General features: G+C 28.0%; 5 protein-coding genes across 17 annotated transcripts; 3 read left to right on the top strand and 2 right to left on the bottom strand.

The window, feature by feature from the left end:
- Positions 1 to 1,778: 1,778 nt before the first annotated feature.
- On the bottom strand, positions 1,779 to 5,033 carry LOC122570502 (aspartate--tRNA ligase, mitochondrial). Of its 3 annotated transcripts, none has more exons than XM_043732885.1 (11): positions 4,895 to 5,033; positions 4,335 to 4,410; positions 3,994 to 4,242; positions 3,543 to 3,911; positions 3,297 to 3,473; positions 3,045 to 3,224; positions 2,870 to 2,977; positions 2,584 to 2,781; positions 2,276 to 2,488; positions 2,031 to 2,214; positions 1,779 to 1,957 (listed from the first exon to the last, which is right to left on the bottom strand). In XM_043732885.1, exons 2-11 carry the CDS (start codon positions 4,407 to 4,409, stop codon positions 1,797 to 1,799), a joined length of 1,914 nt encoding a protein of 637 aa, XP_043588820.1. In that variant the 5' UTR covers position 4,410; positions 4,895 to 5,033; the 3' UTR covers positions 1,779 to 1,796. The 3 variants fall into 3 exon arrangements, with proteins under 3 accessions (XP_043588820.1, XP_043588819.1, XP_043588822.1); XM_043732884.1 differs by lacking the exon at positions 4,895 to 5,033 and adding an exon at positions 4,817 to 4,861; XM_043732887.1 differs by lacking the exon at positions 4,335 to 4,410 and having other exon boundaries at positions 4,895 to 5,023.
- Positions 5,034 to 5,308: 275 nt separating this feature from the next.
- On the top strand, positions 5,309 to 6,290 carry LOC122570504. 2 transcript variants are annotated; one of them, XM_043732891.1, is made up of 2 exons: positions 5,309 to 5,729; positions 5,871 to 6,290. In XM_043732891.1, exons 1-2 carry the CDS (start codon positions 5,314 to 5,316, stop codon positions 6,061 to 6,063), a joined length of 609 nt encoding a protein of 202 aa, XP_043588826.1. In that variant the 5' UTR covers positions 5,309 to 5,313; the 3' UTR covers positions 6,064 to 6,290. The 2 variants fall into 2 exon arrangements, with proteins under 2 accessions (XP_043588826.1, XP_043588825.1); XM_043732890.1 differs by having other exon boundaries at positions 5,841 to 6,290.
- A 373-nt stretch (positions 6,291 to 6,663) lies between these two features.
- On the bottom strand, positions 6,664 to 9,605 carry LOC122570503 (ADP-ribosylation factor GTPase-activating protein 1). 2 transcript variants are annotated; one of them, XM_043732888.1, is made up of 8 exons: positions 9,205 to 9,605; positions 8,858 to 9,139; positions 8,359 to 8,570; positions 8,101 to 8,215; positions 7,928 to 8,017; positions 7,643 to 7,702; positions 7,248 to 7,423; positions 6,664 to 7,137 (listed from the first exon to the last, which is right to left on the bottom strand). In XM_043732888.1, the coding sequence occupies exons 1-8, from the start codon at positions 9,262 to 9,264 to the stop codon at positions 6,930 to 6,932; spliced, it is 1,203 nt and encodes a 400-aa protein (XP_043588823.1). In that variant the 5' UTR covers positions 9,265 to 9,605; the 3' UTR covers positions 6,664 to 6,929. The 2 variants fall into 2 exon arrangements, with proteins under 2 accessions (XP_043588823.1, XP_043588824.1); XM_043732889.1 differs by lacking the exon at positions 7,643 to 7,702.
- Positions 9,606 to 10,078: 473 nt separating this feature from the next.
- Positions 10,079 to 12,147, top strand: LOC122571103 (eukaryotic translation initiation factor eIF1). The gene is made up of 3 exons (XM_043734397.1): positions 10,079 to 10,251; positions 10,460 to 10,617; positions 11,292 to 12,147. The coding sequence occupies exons 1-3, from the start codon at positions 10,224 to 10,226 to the stop codon at positions 11,436 to 11,438; spliced, it is 333 nt and encodes a 110-aa protein (XP_043590332.1). The 5' UTR covers positions 10,079 to 10,223; the 3' UTR covers positions 11,439 to 12,147.
- A 723-nt stretch (positions 12,148 to 12,870) lies between these two features.
- LOC122570466 (la-related protein Larp4B) lies at positions 12,871 to 25,937 on the top strand. 9 transcript variants are annotated; one of them, XM_043732795.1, is made up of 11 exons: positions 12,888 to 12,986; positions 13,082 to 13,238; positions 14,707 to 15,073; positions 15,575 to 15,824; positions 15,942 to 16,082; positions 16,371 to 16,598; positions 16,863 to 17,002; positions 17,132 to 17,980; positions 21,353 to 21,554; positions 22,069 to 22,172; positions 22,304 to 25,937. In XM_043732795.1, the coding sequence occupies exons 2-10, from the start codon at positions 13,223 to 13,225 to the stop codon at positions 22,162 to 22,164; spliced, it is 2,289 nt and encodes a 762-aa protein (XP_043588730.1). In that variant the 5' UTR covers positions 12,888 to 12,986; positions 13,082 to 13,222; the 3' UTR covers positions 22,165 to 22,172; positions 22,304 to 25,937. The 9 variants fall into 9 exon arrangements, 8 of the variants coding, with proteins under 8 accessions (XP_043588733.1, XP_043588730.1, XP_043588732.1 ...); XR_006317818.1 differs by having other exon boundaries at positions 12,917 to 13,238; positions 22,304 to 22,591; positions 22,670 to 25,937; XM_043732798.1 differs by lacking the exon at positions 13,082 to 13,238 and having other exon boundaries at positions 12,871 to 12,986.
- The last annotated feature ends 1,354 nt before the right edge of the window (positions 25,938 to 27,291 follow it).

Here is a 27,291-nt window from a genome sequence, read left to right as displayed (position 1 = left end):
GTTCAGCTCAGTTTGCATTGGGAGCGAGAGTGAGACATATTTACAGCAAATGAACATACTCGCTTTGGAGAAGCAGTCCTAAGAATTGATGAAAGTGATTCCGTGAACATTAATCGAAGTAAACGCATGAATATAAGAATATGTCCATGATTCATGGCAAAAAAAGCGAACATTAAGTAGGAATTATTATAATACGAAGATCACCGATGAGTATGGGAGGAATTTAGCCAAAAATACGCTTTACAAATTATCACCTCTAGTGATCAAACAATCGAACTATATACACAGTTCTTCCTACGATATTTTTGACGGAAGAAATATGCGTATGCATAGCAAGAGGGGAAAATGTATGTTAGTACCGGATCGTACGGAACTGTTCAAAAATACGCGTCATCGCGAACTCATCGATGAGTCAATGCTCTTATAGGTTTTGATCGTCATTTTCAATTTTCGTATGAGGAGTTGTTTTAGATCTATCGATCAATTAACGGAATGAAATTATTATAAAATTACGCGATTACACAAATTGTTATACAAAAAATTATGAACTCATTGTAGAATTATACAATTCTTATAAACTTACAGATTGAATTAAATAAAATAATTTTATTTTGCAAACGAATAAAATCCTCAAATTCTTTCCAATAAGTTTCCAAAAGTTTAACGAACAAGTTATAAAAAACGACGAAACAATTTGAGAAAATTATTTTGATAAAGATAAGTTTTGATAAATATTAAGAGAATAAAACAACATAAGAGGTATTTCGAATCGTTTAAAATTCTTGAAAACAAGTTATTTTCTGAGGACATATGAGAATAAAAAATTTATCGGCTAAAATAGCGATTTTGTATCAGGAGAACATGGTAATAGGAAGTGGCACAATTCGAAAATAACATCACATTCCAGAAATTTTTCAGATTATATTTTCAGGTTCTCGAAAAAATATTTCATCAAAATCTCGATTTTGTAACAGGAGAATATAATATTATAAGAGGTAGCACTATTTCAATAATACTTGGAATTTGACATCACATCTCGGAATTTTCGAAAACTATTTCGCGATCGTTTGTTATACTATTCCTCTTAAAATTCCACGCGTTCTTAAATATTTCCCGATTGCATTTTTTGATTTTTTGTTTTTATGGAATTGGATAGTGACAAGGACAAACAACAAGATTGTAAAATGCTGTTAAACTACGGTCTGATTTATTGAAACTATTTCTAAATACATTCATATAATTATCTTACAACAAATAATCAATATTTTTTTATTGTACTGTATAATCATTTCTAATAATCGTTGTTGCCAGTTACTGCTGTCTGCTTGTAGTATCCTTATTGTTATTTCTACAATACAAAGGAAAGGAATTTATTTCTAATATTTCATTAAGTTTTCAAGTAATTTTTATATTTTTTTACCCTTACCTTTCGCTGATCGTCAATACGAATTTCCCTTCTCGTTGTACATATGCACATTTCTTCCACCGAGAGTATCGGGAAAGAAATGTGCATATAGTTCGGACATTGACCGCTAGAGGCCCTCATCCTTAGCTCACATTGTTTGATTGACTTTGTTAATATTACATTAGCGATCTCCCTTTTCACTTCTGCTGTAATGACATAGATTTTATCATAAGTGTGACGATTTTTAAACAAATAAAAATATCGAATATATTTTATAAAATATACAAAAATTATTGAATAATACTTTTCGAAGTGAATGCGACCAGCTAGCCTCTTATAAATATTTTTACAATAGAGTAAAAAATACAAAAGATACTTCTTGAATATTGTTTTATTTGTCTACAGTCTGTATGTTATAGAATTTTTTTATTTCCTCAGAAATGGGAACTGGAGCTCCTGACATTAAATCTCGACCTGTAGTAGTTTTTGGAAATGCTATCACGTTTTTTATATTTTTTGTGTTACAGAGCAAACATATTAAACGGTCCAATCCTAAAAATCCAACTTATTTGTTATGATACTCCATTGTCAGATATAGTTAATATTTGAACTAAAAATAAAATACCTATAGCAATTCCACCATGAGGTGGAGCACCAGATTCTAAAGCATCAAGTATATGCATTAAGTGTGTTTCATCTATATTTAGCATCTTAAATAGTTGTTTTTGTAATTTTGAGTCATGGATTCGTATCGATCCTCCTGCGATCTCGAAACCATTCATAACCAAATCATAATGCAATCCTCTAACCTATAAAAGTATTTCATTTATTAAAATACTATTAAGCTTATTAATTAATTAACATGAGTACCTTCAGTGGATTGTTTATAAGATATTGCATATCATCTGGATGAGGTTGCGTGAATGGATGATGCATAGTTTCTAATGAATTTGTTTCAGTATTAAACGAAAATAAAGGAAAATCAGTGATCCATAATAATTCATTTCTACTAGTACAGATTTCTTGACCTTTACTTTCTAAGAACTTTGTAAATTCAAGACGTACTTTTCCTAATAGTGATTGCTGTAATTTTAAATTTGATATTAATATATATAACTGCTTGATATTAATATATCATTAATAAATGTAGAAAATATAATTAACAGATTAATATTTACCGTGTGTATTTTTTCTCCACAAGCTAAAAACAGTACATCTCCTTCTTTTAAATTTAACTTTTGTTGTACATTTTCATCAACAATATTTGTTATTATTGGCGATTTGTTAGGTATCTTTGTTTGTATTAATTTCACGGAAGGGAAATAAGTACATTGTAGTTCAGATATAGTATCTTTGATAGATTTTGTAAGAAAACCCTAGGGTATATAAAATATGTTATAAATATAAAAATACCAAAAATCAAGGAAAATATAAATAACTAAATATAATAACTTATAAACATACATGTTTTTGGGAAAAAACTAGAGCATAAACTTCACGGTGTTCATTTTGTTCCATTTTTAAACTTTGTTCTAATACTGAATGATCAATTAATTCCGTCAGTCTACAAAGCTGAAATATTAATACTATTTTTGAAATTATTCTTTGAATTTAAATTAGAAGCATATTTAAATCTTACTTGTTGTGGTATTCGTAAATCTGGTTTGTCTGTACCATATAATTCCATTGCATCCTCATATCTCATGTGTTTAAAAGGAATAGTTAATTCTCCTGACTCTTGAGGCCAAGAATATGCTAATAAGTTTTCAATTAACATCATTATTCCTTCACAATCAACGAATGACATTTCAATATCCAGCTGTGTAATAACATATCTATGGGTACTAAATAATTTTATATAGGATATATATCTGCAAGTAAAAAATTATACCTGTGTAAATTCAGGTTGTCTATCATGTCTAGGCTTTTCATCCCTGTAACATCTTGCAACTTGAAAATATCTATCAAAGCCACCAACCATTAATAATTGTTTGAATTGTTGGGGACTCTGTACTAATGAATAAAATTGGCCCAAGAGTTTTGTTGGAACTATAAATTCATGTGCTCCCTATGTTAAAAAAAAAAGGATTTAAATATCTTGGCCATAATGTTTTTAGCACCATTCTGATATACATACTTCAGGAGTATTTTTAAACAATGTTGGAGTTTCAATATCCACAAAATCACATTCTTTAATTAGGTATTCTCTCATCTTCATTATCACTTCTGAACGTAATCTTAAATTCTTTTGTAATTCAGAATATCTTAATGATATATATCTATACTTCATTTGTACATTTTCATTTGCCTTATTATAGTCTCTAATAATAAATGGAATATTTGAATTTGCCATGTTTAAAACTTTTAAGGATTTTACTTCTACTTCAATATTTCCAGTTCCCATGCATTTATTCTCTTGACCCTCTGGTCTTTTTAATACTCTACCTTCTATGCTCAATATACTTTCAAAGGTCAAATTCCTAGCCATTTCTTGTAAGTCCTTTCTCTAACATAACAGATAGTTTATTTTTAATATCAATATATATACATATAATATACTTTATTGTAATTTATATCCCTTAACTCACATGTTTAGGTATAATGAATTGAGTAGAACCATAAGAATCTCTCAATATTAAAAATTTGTCAATTCTTAAAAATTCGAACCACCCACATAATTGAACATTCTCTCCTACATTTTGCAGTCTTAATTCACCACATGTATGAGATCTTGAAACAAATTTATTAACTGGTTGCACATTTTCTTTTATTCTTTGTTGTTTACCAGCTAAATTATGTGTATAAGTTATACACATTAAAGAATGTTTTGTTATAAGCTAAAAAATTTTATATTAAAATATTTATAAATATTTTCATTTTTATATAAATTAAAATATATTCTATGAACTTAATAAATATTTGTACTCACTTTTTGATGACATAGACGATTCATAAATAAAAAGTTAAAAGATGGCATTTTTGATACGATACAGTTATGAAGCATTCTTATAATAAACAGAAATATGCGGTTTATAAATATATATTGTGATGAAAAATATTTATATCGATATATCTAAATCACACTTTAGGTTTAACTTTTCCTACGCTATTTTTATTATTACATATCCATATAAATATTAGTTTTTATTGTTTTATATTTGAAAATTAATTATTGAATATACATAGTTTTCATAAAAATACTATGCGTTTTCCGTCTATCAGAAGAAAGTTCGTGGGACAAGAGGAGCTGATAGTAAGATAACCTACGAAATACATGAAACATAAAGAGTTAAAGATTTACAGAAAGTATCTGCTAGATCACAGTGCTCTATGGCTAGCGATAGTAGCGTAACAAATACCGAGTTAGTGAGTAGCGAGCGACTGATTTGTAAAGGATACGTTACAACTTACGACATTAAAAGCTTTACATGCTACACCTATATGACTGTGTTTCTGATAGACTCAATAAAATTACTTATTTATACATACATATAAAATAAACGCACTTGTTTCACACCTACAATCAAATAAAATCATACAGCAATTTGCGACGATGAGCAAAAGAGGAAAGTATCTACTTATTCGTAGGATAGGTTAAAAGGAATAGGTAGTAGGAAGTCTAGTGGAAAGAAAGCTGAGGGACTAATTTGAAAGATATAATTATAAAAGTCGACAAATTAATACTCTTAATTAGTTTCTTTTACTAATGAAAATTTATTCAATCTATGGATATGTGGTGACCTCTAGCGTGATCAGAAGTAACCAATTAAACTTGCACTATTTGTCTAGCCATCTTTCCCTAGAAACGTTGTTTTCATCATCAATCAGTGTTTGGATATATTAAGACAATTACAATACATTGAAGTCTGTATTTACGTTTTCAAGCAATATTTTAATTAAATATAAAAATGAATAATCCTAAGGAAAGAAAAGCTACAGCAGCAAAAACTGTAAAGCAAAAGAATAATGAAAGTAAAGCAACAAGTAGCAAGGTGACAACAGTAAACCAACAAAAAGCGAAATCAAATAAACAGTGGACTAATGATGATAAAAAAATATTGTTAGAAGGTTTAAAAAAATATGGGCCCGAAAATGTTGAAGCTATATCAAAAATGTTGCCAAACATGTCTTTTGAAGATATTAGATGGAAAATTGCTGAATATTCTGAAATGGCAGAATATTTATATGAACATGAACTAATAAACAACTGGATGAATTGTGGAATGTTTGAACCTGGGGATAGTCTCATCTCAGAAGCATTATTATTTATACATTTATTTGAAAAGCATCCATCTCCTTCAGAAGCAGAAGGTTTTGATTTCAGGTATGTATGAATAGTTTTATTTATCGTTAGTAAGTTATTGACTACTTTATAACAGTATATATATAATACTAATAAACTCTGTTTATTGATAATTGTACGTAATTATTATAGAGCAATATATAATTTTCTTTATCGCTCAAGCCTGGGACCAGTATCATACTTTGATCTATCACCAAAAGATAGAGATTTACTGTGTATTTTGCTATCAAGACTAGAACGCAAGATATGGCCAAAATGTGAGAAAGATATCTGGGAATATGTTGGTAATACTTACAATAAAAGACATATTAAAAAAGTATATCCAGGAAAAAGGGTCCCAGGTCAACTTTTATAATATCATAGTTATAGTTTTTTTATACATTCATGTGTAATGATAATATTTAATAAATATTAATAATGTGGAGGTGCTTAAAGTTTGGATACATCTTCTGCTGTGATAGAAAAAAATTTTCTTTATTTATATATAACATAAACAAGTACAAATTTTTATCCAATAGAGTAAATTGATTTATTTTATGTGACAGAAATCTATTGTCTTAAAAATGTATTAAAGATTACCTCATGTAAGTTATATATATATAGAATAAAATAAATGTTTATTTTAAGACATGTTATTTTGTATTGTAAATGATTATAACCCAATGTAATAATATACATTCATCTAATATATATCATAATATGAAATAATTGTTTTGTATCTTCCTAAAGAGAAGTTCTTTGTAATATATCTTCTCCATCTTTTTTTAAGCTCAATGAATGTATAAATTACATAAGAATGATGATATAGTACATTAAACAATATCATATATATTATTTGTGAAATAATATAAATGCATAATAAATGAAAATTAATTGAATAAGGTGAACAACACACAATACCAACATATCTTTGCACCTTAATATGCATTAATCATAAAGCAAAGTTTGAAGTACATTAACTTGCAATATGTGATATTTATTTACGCTTTCTAAAGCGTACAATGTATACACGCTTGCACGTATACACTAATCGTAAATGATTACTCTTTTATATGTATCTACACATATTCGTAACATTAGAGAGGTAAAACACAGAATAAAAATAATTTCATTTTAATAATTGTTGTTACACTGCTTTATACAAGTTCAAAATCTTTAGGGTAGGCAAGATATTTAAAGATTTTAAACTTCGATAAAAATTTCCTAATTAACAAATAATAATTAATTTTTTAATATTTCCCATGCATCGTCTTCAAGTTTTGAATCCCAGTTAGATGCATGATGGTCCGTACTAAAGTTGATTAATACTTCATCTTTATCTTTTGATTTTCTTGCAATTGGTTTAGAATCTGTTATTTGGTTACTTTGTTTTGTCTCATTACCCCAATCCCATTCACAATTGGAAGAATTTGCAGTTGATACATTGGTTCTAAAATAATTTAAAGTACAATTAATTTATGAAATTGCATTGATTATAATCATTTAAATTTAAAATGCTTATGTTTTATAATAGCTTCACTAGAACTACTATTAACTTACTTGGGCTGCGATGTTTTCATTAAAGATGTTTTTTCAGTAGAATGATGCTGGGTTATATCATTATTTTGATAAGCAGTGGAAGAACTTTGATAATGTTCCTTTGAGCTATATTGATTCTGTTCAACTGAATTTGTTCCTCCAATATCACCCCATCCTCTTCTTCCTAAATCTCCAACCTATTGAAAGATAATTAGGAAGTTTAATAATTAATTAGTTTATCGATTTATTGTTTAATTACTTAATTGGCACAAAGGAATTTAATTATTTAAAAAAGAAATAAAAATTTGCTTTTTCTAATACAATATTAATTACAATTACAATAACATATTAACCAAGAATTAAATTATCTAGTTAATAAGTACTATTAATCATCATTTTAATATACAGCTATCTACCTTAGCAGCTATACTATTAGCTTGAGTTCCAACTTCTTCCCAAAAAGTACCATCACGTACCTAGCACAAACAAAATAAGACGGAAACGAAAAATTTAACTGAAAGTAATATATATTTCACTATACATCAACATAATGATAAATACAAAATAAATGATCACTATTAACTTTCTTTTGCCACTAAATTATAATTTAATAATTTATTTTACAATAAGAAACATAAGACTAATACAAATATAAGTATGCATATATCTATATGCAAATGTAAATAAATAGATATAAATACCTTTTGTATGGCTAACTCTCCAGTTCTAATGGCATTTTCTGTAGCTTTACTTGCTATTTTTGATGCTGATGAAGAAAGTATTGACCAGCCCTAGAAAATTAAATGTTTACTGCAGATTTCATATATACCAACTGTACATGTTAATTATAAGTAGTTATCTTAAGCATAATTACACTTGCTAAAGAGGATACTGCACTATCAAAAAATTCTTGCGATGAACTCCTGGGTGGTGGATTCATTTGATAACCAAACCCTCCATATTTACCACCTTGACTAGGTGGAATATTGCTTTAAAAATATTCATTAACTTTTATATTATTTATATTTTATATATATTAATTATTGTATTATATATTTTATTAAAGTTATAAAAGTAAAAATAATAAAATAATAATAATAATAATAATATTGATATAAAAAGTAAAACTTACTCTGGACGATTAGCATTTTCATTTTGTTTTCTTGCAAAAAAGGCTTCTGTCTGAGACTTACAGCTATTTGAATTAAAATTTTGATAAGAATTTGATGTATCACTTTGATATGAGGAATACTCTTGTTGATTTTCTGAACACATTGAAGATTCAAAATCCTTAGCTGTGGATGTAGTTGGATTCCAGCTTTCTCCACGTGCCAATGTTGCAACCTAATTATTTATGTAACATAATATTCCATGTTGTTTATTTTTTTAAAAAGACATTAAACACGAGTAAAGTTATGTTTCACATACCATCACATTTACTTAAATAATTTATAGACTAATTTAAAAAATTATTTCAAGGATATAAAATTATACATAACACCTTGCATTTATTACATCTCCTTACTATAATGTAATTAAGAAAAGTTTGGAAAAGTTTAGGAAAAGAATTGTTTATACATTATAGTAGAAAGCACAAAATGTTATGATTAAAAGCAATATATTATATTTACCTTATCTCTATATAATGCTGCTGCTTTAGTATTATACTTTTGTGCTATTGACATATTATCGTTCCAATCCGGTTGTGATTCAAAAAATTCACGAGCATTCTTGTTTCCACCAATTCTCATTTTTTCTAACTCTGAGTCTTTCCACTTATCCATGGAAATGGATCTGACAAATGACAAATGAACACCAAGTCCTCTGTGTTTGCCTGAACATTCTAGACAAATCCATATACCATATGTGACAGAAACCCATTGAGGATTGTGAGTTCCACATTCAAAGCATTTCTGCAAAATAATAAAATTCAATTAACATATGGAATATTATGAAGAAAATAAAATTAATGAATTACATTGTTCTCATCTTTTGGCTTAAGCCCACTTAGAATTCTTCGAGTTCGTGGACTAGCCATTATCTCCAGTCGCTAAAACTCAAATAAAAAATCGAATCCAATATTTAATTTTTAAATTAAAAGTCCACCATACTATACTTGTCGTTAATCCCTTGACGGTAGTAATACCAATTTGTCATAGACGAATAAGCGAATAAAAAAAACAATTCCGATATATATCAATTACTTGATATGTATTTTAAATTCTATCATATGAGTAAAATAATAAATATATCATTTATATACAACCAAATTGAACATAATATCATAAAGTTTATGGAACTGATCATTTCATTGGATATTTTATCTCATATGAGAGGAGAGCACCAACAAAGCAATGGGCAATGACTAAAAATTCAAGTACGCGTGTTTCTAAAATATACCACAACCACTATAGAGCGCTTTATACCAACCACATTCTTTTATATTCAAAAATAATGGTAAAGTGAAATAAAGGTATTTTTATCGACCAAAAAACCGTTTCTGCATCTATTAAATATTATTATTTTTAATTAACGTATATTGTTCATGTTCGTGTAAATCCGAAAAAATGTAGGCAGTAAAATGTACAAATTACAAAATAACAAACTTATAATTATTTTTTATTTTATTACGAAATATGTAAAATAAATTATAAATTATAACAATTTGGATTATCCCTACTTCTATAGAAGAAATGATTGAACTTATACACATGGGATTTTATGCAATATATCGTTTAGTTTTACCAATCAAATAATGCAACATTTATTTCATGTAAACGACGCTTATTTGTTGAAAGAGCGCATGCGCAACCCCACCCACTGTTCATGACAAATGCAACTTTTACTTCCGGTTGACTTCAGCTTCTGCACAAGGTTTTTTGGGTTTAGCAGTATTCTTGCGTGGTGCTTCTGTTATCCTGCGTCATCCGTAATTTTTCACAGCTGCATTTGCACTTTGCAGTTCTATATCTCCCGGGGATATATTTTGTTTGTCGTATGTCCATCCAGAATCTTAACACATTCGGTAAATATAATATTTTCTATTTTGTAGTACTGATCATATTGTAGAAGATTGTTTTATCAAAATGGCGATGGCGTCTTTTGCTTGCATCATAGTACGCAATTAACATTTCTATCGTTTTCCTTTTGAAAGTTGTTTGTTTCAGATGAAGATTTATCAGTTAAATGAAATATTTCTTAATATTTAACATAATATTTGCTTTCTTTTGCAGACCCCTTTGCAGATGCAATCAAGGGTTCAGATGATGATGTCCAAGACGGTCTCGTGCATATAAGGATCCAGCAACGGAATGGTCGTAAGACCTTAACAACAGTACAAGGACTTTCATCTGAATATGACTTGAAGAAAATAGTGAGAGCATGTAAAAAGGTAACAAAATCATATTTACTATATGATTTTCGATAATTCAATCTTTTGTCAGTGTCAGATACCATGCTAAAAATAGAACTGATGCAAACAACTGTACAGAGTTAAAATGTAATTGCATACATCATAAACATGTATCTGTAGCATGTGTAAAATTTTTCTAGAAAATTTATTTAACATTATTTCATTATCGTATTTTTTGTTTAAATTTTTTATACAAAATAAAAAATATTAGCATATTCTACATGTTACATCTGTATTTAATAAATATGATTTTTAAATTCATCTTTTAGTCGTTTTTCACGCATATCATATGAAATAACATTTTAATTCACAAAATTAAAAAAATAATTGTTTTACAAACAATTATAAATAATACAAAATTGTTTATATATATCTTTTTATTTGCATAAAATAGAAGTTTTTACTAAGTTTTGCAACATTTAATTATATTTCCCTTATCTTAAATATCTGCTTACATGTATGCAATGAAAAGTTTCTATCAAACTGATTTAGACATTTCATAATCTCAAATATAAATTTACTTACTAATAAAAAATATAATCAAATTAGAATATTCAATTTAATTTATTAATAAAATTAAATTATTTATTAATAAGAAATAAATATTTGAAATAAAATAAGAAAAGAGGGCAAAATAATATTGTTATTTTTAGGAGTTCGCCTGCAATGGGACAGTAATCGAACACCCGGAGTACGGAGAGGTGTTGCAGCTGCAGGGGGACCAGCGAGAAAATATATGCCAGTGGCTAACAAAGTCAGGTCTGGCCAAACCTGACCAACTTAAAGTCCATGGTTTTTAACCAACAAACATCCATGCCACTATCTAAGAACACTCCACCTTCATCAACACCTTATCATCTTAAATTATCTGTATCAGTCACTAATACTTGTTGATACATCGTGAGATATCCTATTATATACACATATATATTTCAATAAAAAATATATAACAGTAACGATATAGGCACAATATTCTAATCAGACATTTGTAAGATTGTAGGAAGCAATATTTTACAGCCTTATGTTAGGTGTAATCCACTAAACTCATCACGTTTTAAAGTAGTAGTGATAACTAATTAGTGATTTGAGAAAATACTTATACAAGGAATAGATACAAATAGCAACGGATGGATCTTCTTTTTGGGATTAGGTAGTATGTATCTCGGCGCTATAGATGTGTTCAGAGAGGAAAGGAGAGGGAGAGAGATATATATATAAAAAAAATTATTTTAGACCCTAGATTGGCTTATTGTGTGTAATGCTGAATGCTTTGTTTTGTTTATACAGTAAGGTAACAGGCCTGGTTTTTACATTGTCGTTTCCAAGTTTTGTGCCTTTAATTCCATATTGATTGTATTATTTATTGAAAGGATCATCTTTAATTGTAATGGATTTATTTTGAGGGAGAATTGCCAATTTTTTTCTTTTTTTGAAACAGTATTGACAACATGAAACCAATTGTTTTAGATAAGAATGTGGCTGTTCTAAATAAATGGTAATTCACCGCTATTTGGACTTTTTCCTATTTCCTTTCCATGTAATTTTAATGCTAAAACAACTTCAAATCATAAAATGAATATTACTTCATAAAATATACATCTTGAAATTAAGAATGAATATAAGAATTATGTATTATTTCAGAAATTTCTTTATTAAATTTTTGATAACAGTTTAGATAACATTACATTGATAAAAATTGAATTACAGTCTTAATTATATTTAATTAACGTTATCATTATATTAGAAAATGACTTTTTTTCTTAATATTTACATTAAGAATTTATCGTATAATACAGAGATTTGAAAATATATTAATAAAAACATATAAAAAATTATTATATCAATATCATAGATGGGAAATAATTTATACTTGCAGATTGTGTGTACGTATATAATTAGCTCTGGACGTTTATACATGCCTATACCTATATATATTTCTTTTTAATTATATGGGCGCGTCAGTGAGTACAATAGTTTTATACATATTAAGTTTAGGTTAAGTTCATATTTGCATATTTAATTAGATATTGGTAATAGAAAATAAGATAATTATAGTTATCTAATAAGACAGTTTCTATATAAATCTATAACTTATATTGTATATTAATATAAAATAATATAGAATTTTTCAAGTGATATTGTAAATGAATAGGACAGTCCTGCAAAATACTTCTAAAGATTTAAATTTACCGGGCAGATGCGAGTCATGGCAATCTAACCACTAGATATCACTATAGTCGAGCTACATACTTACGACCCACAATGCACCGAGCTACGGCATGTGCCTTTCTGTGTCGGCCATTTTGTAGTTTCCTTGAGAAATTGTGTTGAGTTGATTCATCTTCTCGGTAAGAATTTTATAAAATTCTAAAACGGCGCGACTCACATTGATCCAAATGATGTAGAGGATTGAGGGCAGATGCTTATGGCTAACTATTCATAGCTTGAGAACGAGGAATAAGGTTGCGTTTTTTGCGCACAACCGTGTGCGCTCACGGTACTTACACCCGAAGAACGAGCCAGTAAACGAAGCTGCTGAGAACACCTATTGATAAAGGCACATGGAATCTGGGATTGTTTCGGGATGAATGGTGATTTCGGTAACGATATACGATACGCATAAGTGTACTGTCCAAGTGGTTGTCACCATATCTGCGTGCGTGAACGTGTTGGCCCGGCCAACGTCTCGCTCTATATTTGGCTAATCGCATCCAACATATTGCATATCTTGCCTTTTCAAAATTTTTACTTTTCATGCCGTAACCTTTCCCAAAGAACTATATCAGAAGGATACAATGTGACGTTTAAGTGTTAATGCTTGACGATTGCACATTGATACTGAACAAGATCAAATCTTAGCATGTGGCACGGTTTGTACGATCAACATTCAATTTTTACTTTCAATAAAATCAGTGAAAAATTTCTTATTAGAATTGTGATTTTAAAACATGTTCCACGGTATTTCTCATTTTACATATAGAATCAAAAAGTAATTGTTCGAAAACAGTTGTTTTACGTGAACATCAAGAAATCTGGAGTCTCTTCTCTATTTTTATATTTATCGTTCCTTTATGGTTCGACGAGATTTCATGTAAATAAATTTTGTATAATTTGAATTCGTTTATATATGTGCATTTAGATATGCACATACACGCCCGCGCGCGCGCGCGCACGCACACACACACACACACACACATCATACACGCGCATACGCGCAGACATGTACACATCATGAACACGAACTATGTGCTATTGAACATAAGCACGCGCGCGCGCATCATACGTGGGACACACATGCACATATACACCCATGTCTGTGTATATATGGATTCATGTATGTATGTGTACAAATATATATACATATAGGTACTACAAATGTATTACATCAGACTAGTGTATTATGCATATTACATAGTTTTAATCACATTTATGGAAAATATTTCTCTCTATAACAAAATAATTTAATAGTTAAAATTTTAGTATTACATTTTGCAATTGTGTGGTTTAGGAAAATTATCAAAAATCTCATTTGAAATTGTTCTTTTAAGAAATTGCTGTAATTATTTAATATGATTGCAAAATGACTTGATATGCATATGCTTAATAATGTAAATAAATACTATATCAGCTAATTTTTCAAGTGTAAAAGAGCAAAAGGTCACTTTTCAAGGTTATTGATTTGTTTGCTTGTTTATGAAATATGAATCTAGTATTAATTGGGGTATAAAAATAGTAGAAGATATATTTTTCTGGTATTATTGTATTCATATTACAGTTATTTATCTAGTATGATCTGATACAATTTTGTTACTAATGTATTAATTGTATTAATGATATATATTTCATTATGGTTGTTGATTGATACAAATCTATTTTTGGTTTCTTAAAATTAAGATATAATTAAAAGTAATGGTCTTTATAAATAAAGTTAAAATCACTAATTAATTAAATTTTATATTCCATGTTATAATATGTAAGTATATCATGTACTGGGCATTAGTTGTTCTTATAATATATAGCAATATGTTATATATTTTTGTTACTAATTACATTTTGTATTTTTCATAGGGTACGTGTACATGAATGGGGACATCGGGAAGCTCCCACCAGGGGCGGTCTATCCAGCCACCCCTGAACCTTTGGGTTCTGTTGGGGGTGCAATTGGAAGTACTGCATCCAATCTGGAATATAACATCATGAACGGAGTTCCAAGTGGAAATGAATTAATATTGGAGGCAGCTGTTGGTAATTTGGAACCTACATTGCAACACGCTATTGGTATAGGGGGTGCAGCAGGTTACGGTCCAGTAGACGTTGCTCCCTTAGGTGATGTGCCAAATCAACCTGCTCCAATGGGTGACATATCTGCCCCTGGTATACCGTTGGAACAACTTAAACAAATGCTCTCTTCACAACTTGAATATTATTTTTCCAGGTAAGCTCTTAATCTCATGAAACATATTATAATATTGTATAGAATTCTATTGATTACTACTAATTTATTGACATATTATAATTATAATATGATTTTAGTTTTTTGCAACCTTTTATAATCAATATAGAATTATTACGTAATCTTTATATTATATCTCCCTTTTTATTATGTATATTTATTTTTTATCTGTACAAATTTGATGACAATTCAAATTTTAAAATACAAAAATATAAGAATAAAGAATTAGTAGAGAATAAAAGAACAAAAGAAATAAAGAATAGCATTAGAGGACACTAATGAATAATGTTTGATATAGTTATTACTTTTCTTATTTTTTTATTTATTTATTATACAACAATAGTATTATATTTTGTTTTAACATACAACAGTTAATAACATATACAGTGAACGTCGATTATTATAGAACATTCAACAATATATATATATATATCATTTGTATTCGGTAAATATATATTCTATTGTATTTTATTGTCTTTCTAGGGAGAATTTAGCTAATGATACATATTTATTATCACAAATGGATAATGATCAATATGTACCAATATGGACAGTAGCAAATTTCAATCAAGTGAAAAAATTGACAAAAGATATAAAACTTATAACGGAAGTTCTAAGAGAATCCCCAAATGTACAAGTTGATGAAGAAGGGCAGAAAGTAAGACCTAACCACAAACGATGTATTGTAATTCTTCGTGAAATACCAGACAATACGCCATTGGAAGATGTAAAGGTGAAATAGATATACATATTATTTTTTTTTTTTATGTATGGAAAGCAAACATTGATATAACATTTGATTACCTACAGGTGTTCCTTTCTATCAATGAAATAATGTTTTTGATTACAGAATTTATTCTCTGGGGAAGGATGTCCAAGGTTTATTTCATGTGAATTTGCCCATAATAGTTCTTGGTATGTAACTTTTGAATCTGATGAAGATGCTCAAAAGGCCTACAGGTTTTTACGTGAGGAAGTTCGGGAGTTTCAGGTACTATTCAATAAAGAAATAATTTATTTTTAATTTAATAAAAATTATAAAAGGCATTAAAACATATTATGTATTATATAGTACATAATTAATAATTGATAATATAAATCGAATTAAAGAAAAATATTTTCAAGATGTTATTTTAGTTTGGAACAATTAATAATTATAATGACTATTTGCTTGTATTAATTGCTTATAAACAAAATACATTAGAAATATATGTAAGTTCTATTTAAAGTTCTTTTTTTTTTATAATATTTAATATTAATATTATTATGTATAATATAGGGAAAGCCAATAATGGCTAGAATCAAAGCTAAACCAATGAATAGGCTACCAATCCCGGCAGTTGCAAGTGTGGGTGGTATTAAAAATGGTTATAGAACAACACCACCACCACCGCCTGTTTATGATCCAAATAGCTATACAGCTGGACAGCAACGCTTCCTTTATACAAATGGTACTACTATGCCACAAACTACAATGCCGCCATATGCCAATCAGGTTCATGTATATGTAAGTAGACAATATTTTATAAAAAGTTCCAAGTTATATAATTAGATATATTTAAAAAATAATTCACTTATATTTTGAATGTATCGTCATTTGCATTTTAATATTTACATATATTAATATATATATATTTCTTTTTTTTTAGTCTTCAATTAAATATTGCTTAATAATACTTAAGTATTATTAAATATTAAAGTGTTCTTATGTTTAAATATTTCGAACTGCATTAGGTATTTAGATTTGAATAATTTTATATACTCTTTGTAGCATCAACCATTTTATCCTCCTGGAATGATGCCTTGGGGACCTGCGAGTCCCGCTTACTTTGATATGTCAGGTGTTTTTATGAATGGTATTACACCACATAACACGTTTAAACCACATAACAGATACAATCCTCGTCACAGGTATTGACATTAATAATTATTTCTAACAACGTAAATGTGATAGTATTTTAAAAAAATAATTTCTTTACAAGTAATATTTACAAAAAATTACTTTATATATATATATATACATATATATATGTGATGCAGAAATAAGCAAAGAAATGGATCTGAAAGGCCAGGCTTAATGGATGGTGGCGGTAATATGGTGCCAATGGGACGTACTTCACATCCGCCTATAAGTGGGGCACCAATATCTTTAGGAGCAGCAGTTCCGACTTTTACTTCGAGCTTGCCTACGGTGAAGCCAACTTCTTCTTCCTACCAGACCGGCACAAAGTTCCATTCCTCACATACAACCGTAGCAACTGGAGAGACCCATTATAATAGCAGTCATTCGAAAGGATCCCAAGAAAATGACGCGCAAACTCTGGATTCTGGAGTACAATTTCCGCGTCACCGTATGCATCGTAGGACCAAAGACCAAGAGTCATTATCAAAGGCTAATAGTAGCCCTTTACCGTCAATCAGAGAATCTACCCCGGCCAGTAATAATAACACACAATGCAACCGAGGGGTACAATTCGATTTGGAAGCTTCTGCTTTCCCTCCTCTTCCTGGCCTAGATGCTGATCTTGCAAAATCCCATAATGCTTCAGTAGAAACTGTTGGTACAGATTGTACGCAATCGCAGAATAGGCTTTCAGATGTAGTTAAAGGTACTGCAAAATTGAAAAGCGTCAAAGAAAAAGAACCTACAGGAACTTCACAACAATACCATCAACAACCAACAAGTAACAGCAGTAGGTCTGCAAGTCCAGGGTCAAGTGCTGGTGGTCATGCTGGTTTGCTAGAAGCTCCAACTGGTTCTAGCAGTACATCAACAACTACTTCCGTTGCATCTACAAATGTCAGCTCTAATGCTTCTGCTAGCAACAATGACTCCACAGACATCGCTCTCAGCACCATCACTCTCACTCCCCCGTCATCTCCTGATAAGTGAGTGTGCTTTCTTCTTATACACACATATGTACAACGTACATATACAGACACACACTTACATACGTAATTACGTACATAAGTACATTTAACATGCATACATACATACATTTATGTATTTGTAGATGTATGACACATGTATAAAATACATAATACATATATATGCTTGTATATGTGCATACATAATCTGTGTATGTTCATGTGTGTAATAGAAGATATATTCTTCATTTATTGTAAAAGCAGGTAGTTGTTTAATTATATTTCTAAAGTATTGCTTATTATAAATTATTGTTAAAGTTCTTCAATTGCTTTTAATGATACATTGCATATATTATGTATATATGTATAGATATACACACAGATATATACATACATATAAACATGCGCGCACATACACACATATACATCAGAATGACTTATATACAGGCAGTCACATAGAGCCTGAAAAGATTGCTAAGCTGTGTTTGATAGTGTTGGCTGCATTATATGCGTGCTATGCTCTGTATGGTGGATGTGTATTAGTGAAAGTTATATAGTCCACCTATATTTTCATATCACCTATATAAGAAGGAAAGGGAAAGTAGCTCTGTTCATGGTAGTTTGTTATTTTCAGTATAAGTTATATTCTGTTAATATGATACTGTAATAATGTTGAAGTTTCTGCTTATTTACTAATTCATAAATAGAATGGATAAAAGTAGTAAATTAATTACTCTGACAAAATAAAAGTAAGAATAATAAATACTAAAATATATATTTTATTTTTGGAAACTGACTTTACATTATGTTAATAATAAGTAGTCCATGTATTATATTTTAATTTGTCAATAATTAATAAAAGATACCAAAATATTTTGCAATTATTGTATTTTATTTTTAGTGATGTCATGAAATTTCTTATCACAATTACAAAAACAATTGCAGCTAATTGTTTTTTAATTTCCTCAAAAGTAAATTTACCTTTAATGTTATTAGCATATGTCCACACATAACAATTTTGAAATTATGTAAAAAGTTTGTTTATTGTGCTATAATTTTTAAACTTTCCCTTTCTTAATTATGTTATACTCATACATGGAGCAGTAAGGAGTAGGTGTATTTTTCCTGAATTTACCATTATTTTACTCTCTATGGTGGTTAATTTTGTAGATGTGCTCAGTTATCCCAATTTGCCATTTATTTCTATTCATTGCCACATCTTTTTCTCCATCGAGTGATAAGTTGTTTAATATTGTTTGGAATGCCTCGCTGGTATGGTTCTTTTTCAAATAAGAGCTGGTGCTCCACTCGATGAAAAAGCAAACTTTAATTTTAAAGCATAAAATGCTCAAAATCGAGGTATTCATTTGATACTATGTAGTCAGAAGTTTTACCAGTCTTCTATGGTGATTAAATACGACACAATGTTGCAATGCGTATGTATGCAAGAATGTATGCAGTAATCTGTGGTAGCACAATTTATATTTCTTGCCTGTATTACTGCGGCAAATGAACAATACATATAAACTATTATATTATTCAGGGTTCTTTAATACATGAGTTTGTTATTATTTTATTATTATTATCATCATTATTTTATTATTATTATTATTATTATTATTATTATTATTATTATTATTATTATTATTATTATTATTATTATTATTATTTTACCACTTTCATAATCTTCATTGATATCATCATTTTCACTATTATCATTATCTGTACCAGCACCATTATTGATAGCACCATTGTCACTATAAACATCTTTGTTCTTATTACTAATATTATTATTACTGCTACTATTAATACTGCTAATGTAACTTCTAATACTATTATTTTTTGCTCTGTGACTATTAAAATTATAATTATTAATATCAATATCATTTTTAGTAAATCATTTCTTTGGTATCCATCACTATTATCATTTTCTCTATATCTTTTTTTCCTTCTTGTTTTATAATCATAATTCATTATTATGATTATTTTTGTGATATCATAACAATTATCATTGTTATCAATGATTACTGTTGATATTGCTATTAGTCATGTAATATGTATTTTCTATAGTACTATCTTATCTATAACTATTATCACTGTTATTACTATTATCATTGTCATTGTTATTGCTATTATCATTACTGCTATTGTTATTAATATTGGTACCACTCCTTTATTTATTATTATTATTATCAAAATTGTCTCTCCTCTCTCTCTCATGGTGTCACTGTTATGAAATTACCAGTATCATTACCTTTATTATGATGAACATTGTTATTATCATTCATTATTATTATTCATTACTACTACTACTGCTACTACTACTATTTCTACTGCTACTGCTACTACTACTACTACTGCTACTACTATTATTTCTATTGCTGCTCTGTTACTGTTACTATTACTATTACTACTACTACTACTACTATTACTACCACTACTCCCATTACTACTACTATTACTATTACAACAACTATTACTACTACTACCGCTATTATTACTACCACTACTTCTACACTACTACTCCTACTACTACTACTACTACTACTACTACTACTACTACTACTACTACTACTACTACTACTACTACTACTACTACTACTACTACTACTACTACTACTACTACTACTACTACTACTACTACTACTACTACTACTACTACTACTACTACTACTACTACTACTCCTACTACTACTACTACTACTACTACTACTACTACTACTACTACTACTACTACTACTANCTACTACTACTACTACTACTACTACTACTACTACTACTACTACTACTACTACTACTACTACTACTACTACTACTACTACTACTACTACTACTACTACTACTACTACTACTACTACTACTACTACTACTACTGCTACTACTACTACTACTACTACTACTACTATTATTATTATTATTATTATTATTATTATCCATTATTATAATATTATGTTATGTTATACTGTATTAGTATATTATATTATATTACAATTATTAATTGTTCATTTTCAAGTTATTCTTAAAGACATTTCAATTAAATTCTTAATTTTTAATATAAAGTTAAGCTGTATTATTCGGCACATGAGAATACAATAAAACGCATGGTTCATTATTAATGGATGACTATAGATTCATTGTCAGTGAAAGTAAATAAATGATGTGTATACTGGTTTGTTAAATAAGTGTTGCAATCTTGCAAGACCCATTCCCTTAACTATGTAGTAATAATATTTTTCTTTATTTCCCCCTTTTTTTATTTTTTCTTTTTTTTGAATGAAATGTATATAATAGTGGCTGTCTTATATTCGTGCATGATATTTTAAGGTGCACAGTTGTAATTATTTAATATGTGTTGAATATATATCTATTATACTTATATATATGCACGTTCAGGTTTAGTCCTTTATTATTGAAATGCACCGCTGACAGATCTGTAAAGACTGACGATTCAAACATGGTGAATGGAGTGGACGAGGCTGTTTCAAATGCACACACAGTGGAAGATTCTGAACAAGTATCTAGGTGTGAATGTAATATCCCTACTGCCTCACAAAATTCCCAGTCACAAGTGGGAGGAACTTCTACTTTCCCTGTAGTAAGTATATCCTTTTTTTATATATAATTTGTACTCCTTCTTTTACAATACTGACTTTATGTTAATATACTCATATAGTATTACGTTTGGAAGAATAATAATGAAAGCCTAAAAATTATAAAAATGTCTTATCAAAGTTATTTAGAAAAATATTATTATTTAAATATTTAATAACGTAATGCAACATTGATATATACATATTATATCATAAAAAATCTGGCTATAACTAATCAATGTTTTAATGAACGAAATAGATTTTATGGAATATATGGAAAGTACTAGTATTATCTTATTTATTATAAATTTTGTAATAATTTTGATATTAATATAACTTACAAAATGTTTTTGTTATATGATTACAAACAAGTTATAAGATTTAATAAAAATTAACTTTTAAAGCTACATCATATTAATGTTATTAATTATAAATTTTATAAATAAGAATGTTTTTTTAATAAATAACTTTTAAACATCTTATTAATTGTATTTGCTACATTAATGCTTTTTATTATAGGATCTTACAAGACCGAGTTATGCTCAAGTAGCACAACACTGTCGCGAATTACCTTGTACAAAACATAAGACAGATGAAAGGGATGGAAATGTGTAAATCAATATGTGAGTAAACTTATCTTTTTTATGTTATTAGTTATCTATAATGTTTGTTTACATACACATACACACAAATTTAATTAAGATTTTAAATAACATGTATAGTTAAAGATGTAGTAAAGGAAGTACCTTTGCAGATACTACCGCAGTGAATTTCAATATTTAGCTGTTATTCTTCATCTGGATTATATGGATTATGTACCACTGCTTTTATCCTATACTGGATATAGTGGGTATGAAGAAAACTTTTTACATTGTACAGTGACTTCGCCTACAATGAATGTGGTATCAATTAACTATCATACAAAAATTGTTTGAAGAAACTCTAATTCGCTGCATATTTAAAAAAAAAAAATACGTTTGCTGGCAGGATAATACATTGTGTAGAAGAGTATTGTTAATGCTTTGGTTCTGTGATTTTGGAGGTACATATTTGTTAGCTTGTAAAAATGTTAAACTAAGGTATTAATCTTTTAATTCCTTTCTCCTCTCCCCTTTCATAGCACAGGGCCGTAACTGGGAAATGTTTATCTTTGTGCCAAACCTTGCTATGTGCGTACAGCTTAATGAATGTTCAGAGTGCAACGAAACTTATTCAGTAAATACAGAATTCTGATTAAAAAAACGAAAAAAAGAATGTAACTTTTAAAGCAGATAAATCATAAGAATGCTTAATTTGAAAAAATTAATTTCTGTTTTCTTGTAATTTTCTATATTTCATTTACATTATTTATAGATAAGATCTGCATTTTTCCAGAATATTAATGACAATTATAATAGATGACGTTAAAATATAAATAATTAATGTACAAATGAAATATTTACCGTATCATCTGAAGTTTTTAAAAATTTTGGGAAGTATTTGGAAAGTGTTTGAAAATTCAAAATGAAAATTCAAAAAACGAAACAAGGAAATGTTTTATTGGTGAGATATAAAGTATCTATGGTCTCACTATCATTGCCTACAGTGATATGTATTAAATCATTCTAATGAGAAAAACATAAAAACCAATAAAATTTATTAAAGCTTTTAAATCTATCGTAAAATCACACTAGTAAAGTTTTATTCTATTGTAATTATTATTAAAAAAATATCGAAACACTTTATAATTATTTCTTAAGTAACAAAATCCGTTTAAACTAGAATTGTATGGTTTTGTATACGAACTAAAAGTTGACACTGGTTTGTTATATTTTCATTATTATGTTTTATACGTGCTTAATAATTAATATTTTTAAAAACAAATTATTATTAATAAAAAACACTTAATCTTTCATATTTATCCAGAATATTATAAAATACTAAAAAATTACTTGTCTTACGATACTGTAACCGTTATATTATAAGACAGAAATATAAATTCGGTATATTTATTGATAAAATTATCGATAGTTTCTAAGACATAATACACGTACAAACAAAGAAAATAATATAACACAAGAAAATTAAATTAGAACATTAGTATATTTCTCTCTTTCTCCCTTTTTGACTTTAGAAAATATAACATTCCATGTTGCCTCAGGTACATTCTAGTCTCTACTAGAAGCTTTAAAATTTTTATTCCGAGTAAATCAGAAATAATAATAAGTTATCTACTGTTATTAATATTCTGGAAATAATATTAAATAGATTTTAGTTTTGTATTCATCTTAAATGAGAAAAAAATTGTTATGACATGTTTAGGCACCTATTTACGGCACTGACTTTTCTTTTTAATATTACCGTTACATGAGATAACATACAATTTAGAATTATGCTTTGGCAAGTAATATAAGAGTTGTCAGAAACATGGTCTTTGAGCACACGTTTAAGTGCCTCAAAATGTTGTGTATATTACAGGAGCTTGGCTTTAGATGTTATATAATTACATGTACCTATACATTATAGTGAATAACGCATATGATATATTTGTTACTGATATGCGTACAGAAATTGAAATAATGAATATTAAAGGAAAACCAATCTCCTGAACTATAAAACAATTACCAACATGTATAATTATACTTTACATTTATAATACTGCCTTTTAATTTTTTATATCTGAAGTGATTAGTCGCAATGTTGGATATACAGAAAAATTTATTGTCAACTGTAAATGCATCAAGATATTAATTGTTTCAGTTTAAATCGTGGTGCTGTAAACACTTTGCTTTAGTCTCAGTCTTGTAGCACAACTTATATTAATTGTATCTCAATGATACCTTCAACATTTAATGTAATTCAGTTGATTACATCAAGAAACAAGTACGGTATATTTAATACACACACATAAATATCTTTTCATTAGTAAATTCACTCATTCGCAGATTAATATTCACGAAGTTATTTTTACTTTTATTTGATGTAAATATGTCATATTGTTTCTTTTTTCGTTTACTTTTTTCTGTTTTCATTTTTATTTTTGTTTTGACAGAGCATGATATAAGTAAGGGAAATATACACTGAATTTGGCTATTTAAAAAAAAAATGAAACTGATTTTGATTGCAAAACATTCTTATTATTTTTCTTTTAACTTATACCATGTAATATCTCAATATACATGCAGCAGTACATCAATATCAATTTTTAGTTACATCAGTTAATAATAAAGTTTATTTTCTGCAGTTATATAAAAGATAAATCGTTTCATTAACGGTACATCGCGTGCACAGTATTTTTATTCCAAATAAGATTGATATTGTTTAATGTTATATGTATTTTAATATCTTACTATCGAATAAAAATAAAAGAGGAATAATTAATAGTTAAATGGTATAGTAATTCGTCAATTAATTTGCTTAGTTTATATATAATGTATATTAGCGTGAATTTACTGATAAAAAGGTTAATATAAATACAAAAGATAAACACACTTATAAATAAATAAATATATATATATATGTATGTATATATATAAAATTGGATATACATATACCATGTATATGTATATACATATATATATATATATATAAAATTGGATAAGCATCAACATTTCTTGATAATGGAGTTTTAGAAAACATAAACAATGTTAAAGTGATTTGTCTTACTTTATGCGTTACCCCATAAATTATGTATAGCTAATTATGTGTATGCTTTGAATATTCGTTTTAATTATCGCTACGGATTATATGTAAAAAATTTGAAAGTTGATTCCTCTCTATACATTGTCTTTACTAAATGTATGGAATTTAATGTAAGAAATGCTAAAATGTTGGTATATATTATATACCTGTATAATATAAAGTGAGAAATAGACGCACCAATACCTTGGATCGTAATGATCGCTTATTCTGTCAACAATAACAAATCGTAGAGTTACGTAAAACAATTATTTTGTAAAATCAAATGCACAAGGTGGGACATTTTAAGCTTCACATAAGAAGGACTGGTATAGAAAAAGTTTTTATGCTGGCACTTAATTAAGAAATAAGATATATAATGATTTCAAGTTAATATCGTTTGAATGGTCCAGGGTAAGGGTGGCACACTGGGATAAAATTGTGATTGGAATGTATGGAAAAAAGGTATATTAGAACTCAGTTCTTTTTTTAATAAGCTCGTCACAAAATCGTGGCTGATAAACTTACGTTAACTCATCCATCAGAATAAACTGTGATTAGATTGAAGTCCAACAGAAATACAATGTATAATGTACTCCGTTTCATAGGCTACAGGCCTAGAAAGTCTGATTTTTTAACTATGAAAACTTGTGTATTATAATATGATCTATGACGTTTGTTTATTACTATGTAAAGTGACAAATTTCAAAATTAAACATTAATTACTGTTATTGGTTTTACTTTTACTTTAAAATCTCACATTACGTTACATGTATTTTATTTGTTAAACATTGTATAGATAGAGTTTAGATGAAGTATGGCCTAGAGTTATGAATAAGATAGAGGAAACTGAGGTATTCCAGTAAATACAGTGGCAACTACTTCCACATGTAATTTTATTCAGGGCATAAGGAAACTGCCACTATCTTTGAAACAAGAGACTGACAGTATCTTTACTAAAGATGCAGATTTGATTAAAATTACGTGATCTCTTAAATATTGTTTTACAAAAGACAACAATTATTTGCATACACAAAGCTGAAATTAAACGCTTTGTACGTTATAAGGAATCAAATTATATTATATCATTATATGTATTTAATATTACTTATTGATTAAATAATTGAGATATATCAATCATTATCTTACTATGAATATACTTCAAAATTAAGTGAATAATAGTTACATGATTTGAAAACTACAAAATATCATACATATTTTGTTGGATGCATAACTGAATGTGAGAAAATTGCAAGAAATAAGTTTGAGTCATTGTTAATATTTGCTGGAAAGCGGGATTTGAAAGTTATTATTTTTACGAAATATGACATCGATGATAGTTAATGATGTACAATCACATTGCGTAATCACATAAAACTTTATTGTCTTCCTTTATTATCTTGTATTAATATTTCTTATATTATATATATATTGATAGCAATTAACGCCAATTATATTAGGTTTCCGTTTTCATTATTTAAGATATGTTTGTAGTAGAATATAGGATATAACAACATTTATTTTGTCTAAGAATATAATTCGTGATATGTAAAAATTATATATATATTTTATAGTATTTATTCATTTTGCATTTAATTGTTTTGTGTTGTTTTCACAAGATTCTTTAAAACAGAGGGATTATAAAATTTTGACGTGACTGTTTAATAAGAATAAGTGAATTGTACTTTTCCTAGAATTTAAGTTCTCATTTTGATCAAAATGCGAATAATGGATAAACTTTGACTACCTTAAATGTCTTTATTATCCTGTGAAATATAAATAGACTTTATTTACAAGACTTGTACGAGCGGGTTCATGATATATCACTAATAATTAATAAAGTGAAGGAATTTTGAGGATTTCAAGATCCACCTCTATATTCTTTTAAAGGGCATACTATACTTTTTTATTTCTAGTAAAATAACGGATATTTGACATTAAATAAAAGAGTAAAACGAGTCTTATATTATGGGAAATATTGGAAGTAGTGTTTGTTTGCATCAACATTGAAATTATGAAATTGCAAAACTCATACATTTGATTGTAATACATATTGCAATAAGTCTTCTCTTCATACTTGAGCTG

This window comes from Bombus pyrosoma, linkage group LG9, assembly GCF_014825855.1.
Source record: "Bombus pyrosoma isolate SC7728 linkage group LG9, ASM1482585v1, whole genome shotgun sequence".
In the NCBI taxonomy this organism is placed as follows: domain Eukaryota; kingdom Metazoa; phylum Arthropoda; class Insecta; order Hymenoptera; family Apidae; genus Bombus; species Bombus pyrosoma.
The sequence above is the reverse complement of the archived record's forward strand: the minus strand, read 5'-3'. Positions and strand labels throughout refer to the sequence as shown.